The 8,934-nt window shown below is 37.1% G+C and overlaps 1 protein-coding gene across 1 annotated transcript in view; it reads right to left on the reverse strand.

The window, feature by feature from the left end:
* The window catches only part of LOC105161341 (protein SHOOT GRAVITROPISM 6), a gene marked incomplete in the record, with an annotated part of 30,544 nt that overhangs the window by 1,663 nt on the left and 19,947 nt on the right, over positions 1-8,934 (reverse strand). The window contains 10 exon segments of the mRNA XM_020693814.1: positions 1,881-1,974; positions 2,066-2,151; positions 2,251-2,322; positions 3,922-4,020; positions 5,112-5,186; positions 5,311-5,424; positions 5,954-6,059; positions 7,452-7,552; positions 8,588-8,683; positions 8,768-8,828. Of these exon segments, the coding sequence (XP_020549473.1) occupies positions 1,881-1,974; positions 2,066-2,151; positions 2,251-2,322; positions 3,922-4,020; positions 5,112-5,186; positions 5,311-5,424; positions 5,954-6,059; positions 7,452-7,552; positions 8,588-8,683; positions 8,768-8,828 (904 nt within the window).

Consider the following 8,934-nt stretch of genomic DNA (forward strand, 5'->3'; position numbering starts at 1 on the left):
TTAATAAGTTACAATGTAAATTTAAAAATTTTATTTTTTGAAATCTATTATAAATGAAAAACCAAGAAAGAACCACAAAAATTAATGGGAAAGACCAGACCCTATCCATCCGATGTTCTTGGGTATAACTTGGGTAAGACCAGATGGGTATTTTCGGATAACCTAAGAGTAGGGTATGAAAAAAATAATCATGGGTATTTATTGGGTATGAGCCTGGTAGGGTAATACCTGCTGATGAGCCTACCTAACCTTACTTGGGCAGCTAATAGATCTACAAAAATTTTACCTAGGACATCTTATGAAATGTCAAGCTCATCCAATCACCTTTTTTAAGTACATCTTTCTCCAATTCCACCTTTTACTGGCTGCAAACAATGCAAATAGTTGAACTAGAAGCAAAACTGTCAGAGTGCCATGTCCTCACCAATCACCGACTGCAACCATGGACTCTAAAAATTTTATGAATGAGACTGCCACTATCTACATCAAGTCTTGCAAACACATCTGTGGTGTCCCCCAACACACCTACCATGCCAAATTAAGGAGCAGCCCATCATCTTTGACACCCACAACCACAGTCAATACAGATCTTTGACACTATACTGGGATCAATGTTCGTGGTGCTCCTCTCTCATCTAGTATCCTTATTTCTGGGGTTATTTACACATTGAAGGTTAATAGATCCAGGAATAGATACCAAAAGATTCTAGTATCCGTATTTCAACATACACCCAGAAATAGATTATTTTTCAAGAAATGTAATCACCGGATGATAGAAGTTCAACCTATTGCAAATTCGGCAGGATCTCCAGCGGACAGAAGGTAAGCATCCGATTATCGCACCTATGTTTAGGGCAATCTTGTAACACGGATTAGCAATAATGTTGCGAGTAGTGCAGAAGTTGAGGTTTCAGGCATTAGCACATGGTATTCGTGAAGAAATATAACTAAGGAGACTGCTAAGCGAACTGAAGATTTCAAGTAATTCATCTATAAAGTTCTATTGCGACAACAAGGCAGCTATAAGTATAGCTCAAATCCAATGCATCACTGACTAAACAAAGCATGTCGAAGCTGATTGCCATTTCATCGAAGAAAAGATTGACAGTGGAGAAGTGTTTGTCTAACATACATTCCTACCAAGGAGCAGATAGCTGCCTATCTAACCAAGAGCCTATATAAACCAAGTTTCGAGGACTTAGTGAGCAAGTTGGGAAGCAACACATATGTCCCAACTCGAGGATGTAGAAATTTTCAGATTATTTGATTGATTTCGGACTGATATTGGGAATCATTTCATTTAGAACATAGAGGTAATTATTTGTTTCCTTCTTTATAACATAGGATCTCACACCCTCTGACTATAAACTGTTCATCTTTGTTTTCTGTAAATACATGGAAAATGTTTTTACTCTCAAAAGTTTCATCCTTTGCTCCCAAGCTTTTAATTGTTTCTTTTTTCTCAAATCAAGCTCATACATACTCTGTCTAGTCCTAACTCAGACAATACAGAGCTCTTTCGGTTGCTATGGGTTTCACTCAGATTTGATTCTATTTGGCTGCTTTTCTCTTTGGAATCTAATATAGCATTTTTGTCCAAACGAAAGGACGTAGCCAAGAGGAGGGAAATGATAAATGTTAGCAAACACCAGAGAAGAAATAAGTAGTAATAATTCAGCTAGCGCACCATTTAGCTAGTCCGGACATACATCAGGGAAGGGCAATAAAATTAACCCAAATATGTATTGAAGTGTTAAGAAAGATAATTACCTGCATATAATACTACTTAGATTGCAAAAATTTCTTCCTAGGCACTCACGTAAGCAGAGCAATTCTTTACCCACAGGACAACCATTCAAATGATAAAAGAAAATGCGGACCTGTATTATGGATGCCATGTATGTATCAACCCTGGAAGACATGTGCTGAGTGAATAACCTTGCAATGTCTCTGAGAAAGTCTTCATAGTCACCTCTGAGGTAATATTTAAGGGGAAAAAGTGGTTATTGAATCTGGAAATAAAAGACACATAATAAAGCTGTAGCATGGATCTACTGACACATACCTGTGATCAGAACTAAACCTATGTGTGTTGGCAAGAGCAACCATACCATCAACTTCCAACAAAGGAGCAATGCATTTGAAAGCATTCTGACAGAAAAAGTAATTAATAAATTAGCAATAGTTAGAAACCGACATTAGGATCCTTTTCCTAGTTAAAGGAGGAAGAAACTATTAAGAATTATCTACCCGGCAAGCCCGTCGTACACCTGGATCATCATCATGAAGATGTAATACTAGTCGTGGAAAGGCAACATGCACCTGATAAATGAAAGTGGAATCAAGTTTGTGTTCTTATTGAGCATCTTGAAAGGTATATAAAAATTGAAACTAGTAAATTAGAAATATAGAAAGATATTCAATGTTAATTATATAATAGAAACTAGGTCATGGAATACATAATATACAACTAAGCCATACAACAGGATGCTAGAGCTTCCAATTCTAGTATTAGAAGGAAGCATAGTTACAGGACAAAAAGATGACCTTCATCCCCACTATATACCCATAGTTCAAAGTATGGGGAACTAACATGGCTTTAATGTTTCAAAAGCATGAAGCAGATGTGACAATAACTTGGATTTAATTATGGTACATTGTCAGCACTTTTATCCTCATGTTCCATCATTCAGATTTTGTTGGAATAACAATTATTGTTTAGCTACGCAGGTCCCATACCTTTTCTACGCCATTTTCGCCATGTGGTTTATACTTAATTTGGAAGTAGGACAACATCATATATCACATTAACGATGAGGGGCCTATTTAGATTAATTAGGAGTGGGACTGCAAAAGGACTTTGTTAGCAACTACTTCATATTGTCCTTGCTTTGCAAAATGATTCAAGTTGTTCGAAGAGCCCACTCTACCCAATTATAAACCCAAAGCTTGCTCTCTAATCATGTGGGACATCACAACTGTCACTCGCATGGGCTCACAAAGCCAGACCTTGACAAAATGGATCAGCTAGAGACTTCCGCATTCATTCCCTCTTGGCACAAATAATAAAGCCAAATTGCTAGATGAATCCAGTGGCACCTACTTAGAAACGAATCCATGTTTCCTCCCATCATTTGTATGAGACTTCACAATCATCCATAATGAACATGGTGTTCCTTCCACCCTCCAGGACCAGCACTAATACACGTTCCCTCAAGCCTCTCATAATGATATACCATGAAGTTGGGTCTGAAACCATTTATCATTCCTCCGCTAATGATGTTAGGGCTCATGAAAAGGACTTTATTACAAGAGCCTCCTGGGAACTACTTTGTATTAGTCCTTGCGCAGCAAAAGTAGTTACCAAGTTACTGAGAAGTCTACCGACTTGCTTATAACTGAGTTCAAACTTCTTTTTCTCTATCAATATGGGATATCACAAGATCCTTATTATAGTGTCATTTTTCCTGAAAGGTTCAAACGGGATATTTCTTCTTGCTCTTTGATCCTTTCAACATTCTAACATATTCATTTCCAACCCACATTGTTAATAGACTGACTCGCAAACTGAACCATTGAGTTACCGCATTGCAATTTGGTTGCAAGATACTCTGTGGAACTGTTATTTCGTTCTTGACATGCAATTAGATGGTTCACTTGTTATATGAGATGGCTCCAGAAGCAATTCGTATGTTCTTTTTTCCTAATTAAGTTCAATTGTGGTCCTAATTGATGGTTCGGTTTAACCTATTATAGTAATCTCATTTTGGGATTCTAACATTCAGCTTACTCAAAAGACTAATATCACAGTCAAACCTGTCATAATAATCTTCAAACAACAAATATTATCTTTTCAACAACATATGACTAGGATATGGTAAGAACATATTTCGAATATCAAATCAAAAGTAATGGATAGACCTGCTCAAGAAATGAATCCCGTTGTGGCCCAAAACCATAGCTGCTTAGTGCTCCAAATGCTGCAAATGCATTGGCCCGAATTTTTGTGTTCATGCATATCTGTTGAGCAGATAAAATGAAAAACTTAGTTGATTCATCACAAGGTAGAGACTATTATTAATGTACATCCAGCTAACCTGGAGCAAATGCATGTAGTCAATTGACAATATGTTGAATAAGCCACTCAGACACAATCTCTCTCTGACATACACACACAGAAGTATGCAAACATATATATATATATATATTATATATCAAGGCAATATAAAATGGTCAAACACTCTCCCTCCCACACATACACACAATAAAATAAAAGCCCAGGTACCTCTAGATAGGATTCAAGCTTTGATACAGGTGTCACTAATACACCTCATAAAAGTGTGGGCAATTTAACAATACATAATAATTTTATAGATGCAAAATCATTTAGATGTCTTCAGACGCAATGATATAGTAATATGGCACGAAAACCAATTTTAAGATACATAATCATATATTTTACTCAGCATTAAATATATGAATAGTTATTCACAAACATATAAATAGATGTGCACAAAGAAGATTACATAATCATTTTAAAAGTTGCAGCAGATAAATTAGCTAAATATCAAGTTCCATTGTTAGATTGAAGGTCTCAGCAACCACTTTTCCAGATGAAACCTGGAACAGCTTAGGGATTGCATGCTTACTCCATCCACAACTGAATGTCAGTGTTTGAGTTGGCACTGAATTTTAGATAAGAGTTGCAAAATGGAACTTTTATGTATCTATTACAATTGTACCCCCGTAGTGGCTAAATCACTGTCTTCAAATTCTTCAAGTTAAGTTCAGACAGCAAATAATTGTTTCAAAAGCTAATGGAAATGTAGAAAAGAAATAGGACAAGTAAAATGTGAATGAAGTATAAATTCTTGCATAATTTTTAACCCCTCTCCATATATTCGAGAACCCTTTGCTATCTCAGCTTGCCACCAAAAGCTCTAAGAAAGTCAATCAGCTTCCGCCATAGACTTGCTGTAACTTAACTTCACTGACCCAGTCATTCACATGATTCTCATGAATCACAAACTTTCCATATGGCATCCAAGAACTTCCTGCTAAATCAATACCCTAGAAGATCATGATGTAAAGCTCAGTATTGGAAAACTTACTTGCAGATTACGAAGCCGAACTGAGAGGTTAAGCAAAATGGGTTCTACAGCAGCAGTGGAAGCGGATGCAAGAACCTAAGAAAGTGAATACTAGCACAATAAGTGCCAAGGTGGTACCATTTGATGCGAGCTTTTGTTTTCTTTTCTTTTCTTTTTTGGGGTGGGTTGTTCAATGGATAAAGAATATCGAGAGAATCACCGTCAGCAAACACGAGACAGCAGTAAGTTGAACTGATTCATCTGGATCGTCGAGCAAAGCAACTATAACACTGAGAATTTGAGTTGTATACTGGAGAACATGGACTGGTGGCATCTGCAAGGCATGCAGGTAAGTGAGTCATACCACAAAATTCACCAAGATTTTCAAATAATAACTATATATTGATCCTTCTACATGCATCTCCATTTCTTATCATCTGAAATAATTGAAGGGCAAATTGTGAGGTTTAAGAATAGGAAGCAGATATTTCATGTAAAACAACTCTAATAGTATTTCATAGAGACCACCATCCCATTCAACATGAAGGTATCTATTTTCCGCTGAGCTGAGGTGACTTTCATTATACCCCAAAGTTACTAAAACAGCATGCTAGAATATAGCAATAGCAAAAGCAAAAGCAAAAGAAGTTCCAGCTAATGACAATGCCTAAACTGGATGAAACCAGTGGCTAAGGTAAAGTACAGGTCTCCACTGCCCAAAAGAAGAAGAGAGGATGGGGGGCAATCCAAGCAGGCAAATAACACTGTACAGGACAAAAAATGTGATGCAGTCGAAGTAGAAGCATGCATGATAAATTTAGAAATTACTTCAAAACAATCTGATTATGATTCCAATCAACTACCTGCACAAGTCCTCTTAAACAAAGGCGCCTAACAGTTGGAGAATCATCAGAAACATGCCGACATAATCCTTCAACCATCTGCTCCAACAAAGAACCAAAACTATCACTGCAAAATGAAAAAACTAGCTGTGAGAACTTGAAAGCAGGACTAAGATTTTAAACCAACTTGAACGGGAATCAAGAAATAATCAAATAATAAGACTATAGGGCACTGATACTCTCAATCTTCCACAAAATTAAATACTAAAACAGGGAAACTCCGGTGGATAATTGCCATGTTCTTCATCATACGGTAGAATGCTCACCATCGTACAGTAAATGAACTTCATTTTTCCAAATGTGACAGTACAATAAGGCATTACCACCATCAGACAGACAGCGGACACTAGTCGTCAAAAATAAATGGAGCAGTCCAGTATTCACAAAACCATTTGTATGGAACTTTGATCAAGGATTTTGTATTACTTGCGTGGTTTGGGTTGGATTACCAGATGCAACAGTTAAATTCTTCCAGGTGCTGGAGGCACCATGGAGCTTATCCATCTCACTTCGAATATATCCCCTTCAGAGGGAAGGTGCTTTAGAAATTAAGACTAATGTATGGAGCAAACTACTTAGTTTAAAGAAGGCTGCAGCCTAGAAGTCTAAAAACCAAGTACGGAGTCCCCGGACTCCAAGCACTCAAGGGCAGGGGTTCACATTTAGGTAATAATTAAGACCGGTATCTTTTAGCTTATAAAGGAAGTATCACCTCCCCTGTTTTCCTTAGAGTTCATTGTTCAATGGATGTTTCTCTTTTAGATTTTCTTCTTCTGTGGCACTCTAACCAAAAGGTCACCAAGGGTGCAATCCCAGAATGGAATTGGTTTTCATCAATATAAATAACTAATTGGGTACAAAACACATGGGCTTCACATAAAATCTAAATATATAAAACATAAAAGATAATTAAAGAGGTGAGACATTTTGTTTCATTTATAACTGTATAGGCTTTAGATATTTTCTCCCTCTCTCCTTCATTTTCTGTTATTTCTTTATATTCTGAGCGACTTATTCTGTCTCCAGTGGCCAACTCACAAATCCCTTGCTAATTCCCAAGTTCCCAAAATTAGATGAAGCATGTAAAGCTTCCACAAATGCAATAAGAGAGCCACCTCCAACAGCATATCAGGAAAAATCTGTGCATCTATATATATATTTCATGGAAAAGTTGTGAGGAGCAGAAGCATAAACCACAAAAACCATTTTCTGAACGTGCATATATATATTTTCACCGAAAAGGTCTTTTTGTGCAGAAGCCCAAGCCAGAAAAAACATACTTGGATGTTAAAGCATGATCAAATAGCTAGTAATGATAAAGCATTTGCTATAACCAAAAGAAATGGGAAACAAAAAGACACTAGTCAAACTAATGTACTCGTACACAGAAATCACAGGATGAATGAGTATGTCAATGCGTCTCACAGATAGAAAGAGCAGAAGTTACAGATAAATATACCTAAACCGCACAAACTCTGACAACACAGCAGCTGCAGCTTCCCTCAGATGTCTTGTGGGTCGATCCAATGATTTACAAAGAATCAAACAAATCATAGGCACCTGTGTGGTGATAAATAGGTGAAATGGAGAAGCGATAAACATACTGGTCTGTTGTCACAAGGCACTACACAGAGGCAACAAGAATAATGCAACAAGTTCAAACAACAGAAGCAGTTCAGAAGTTTAACAGATAAACCTTATCTGTTTCATCCTTCAAATATGATGCTCCATATTCTATAGAAGCTATCAGCAAGTTCCTACCTTTACATGCAATCGCTTGACATGCCTTTCCAGGGTACTTCGTAACACATGAACATGGGTTACACATCTTGCATAATCCTTGGGGTGATTTAACTAATAATTATGCATATTGTCAAACCAGGAGTGAATCGTAAAGGCACTATTGTAGATAAAGGATTACATTTCTAGTTTTACTTTTTGAGATGCAAAAATGTCTGCACATCGCCAGTCTTAAACACAAGAAAGGTTTGATTGTTTATATACATTGCTCAGTCATTTTCCGTACATTTTATATTGGTGGCAGCCATCTTCTCATATCAGAGAAATTGTTTACTGTCTTGGAAATACCTTCACAACACTATAGCAACACATCTACAGATCATCTTACCTTAAGAGGTATCTCCGCATCAATGAGTAGTACAAATACTTCCTTTTATCTTCACAAATTACCCAATATATGTTATATGCCTTTAACCAATGAGATAGACAAGCTTTCTTGTAACTACTCATCATAATCCCAACATCTTAATGAGAGCCCAGTTAGTAGTCCAAGACCACCTTAGCATACCCTATAAAAAATAGGAACTTGCAGCAACAATTATTTCCAGAAGTATTGGGCAATAAGTCTACCGCCCAACTTTGTGAAAATGTGCAGCATGGTGGACCTCAATATACCATCCATATGGCCTCCTGATCAAATAGGTCCCAAGGGCTTATCTAAGAGTTCCATAGGTAATTTACGTAGATCCCTATCTTCTAGTGGTGAGACAAACATGGTGGGACAAAACGTGCCTTAGTTAATTTTGAATAATAGCTCAATTGAACATCTGATTCTAAGAGACAGATAAGAACTACCTCCTTTGGCCTTTTTATGGAAATGCACATAGCCAGGTCCCCAATCAGACCAATCCATGCATCCTCTTCACTTTGTTCTCTGTCTCTAGCCAGAATCTGCATGTAACTTGCTTTTATAGACTGCCAAATTAAATTACAAAGATTTATAGTTTAAATTCCACTAACCAAATGCTACTATACCTTTCCCATCTCCAGATCACCAACACATTCACAGAATGCATTAAATGCAACCAGTAGAGCGCTGAAAAATAAAATGTAGGCAGTCAAACAAAGAATGGAAATTCACCACTTAGTTCCAGTTCCACTGAATGTATGTAAGAAAATATCCCAGTTTTATACCGCAGCGG

Source organism: Sesamum indicum, linkage group LG5 (genome assembly GCF_000512975.1).
Source record: "Sesamum indicum cultivar Zhongzhi No. 13 linkage group LG5, S_indicum_v1.0, whole genome shotgun sequence".
NCBI classification, from domain to species: Eukaryota; Viridiplantae; Streptophyta; class Magnoliopsida; order Lamiales; family Pedaliaceae; genus Sesamum; species Sesamum indicum.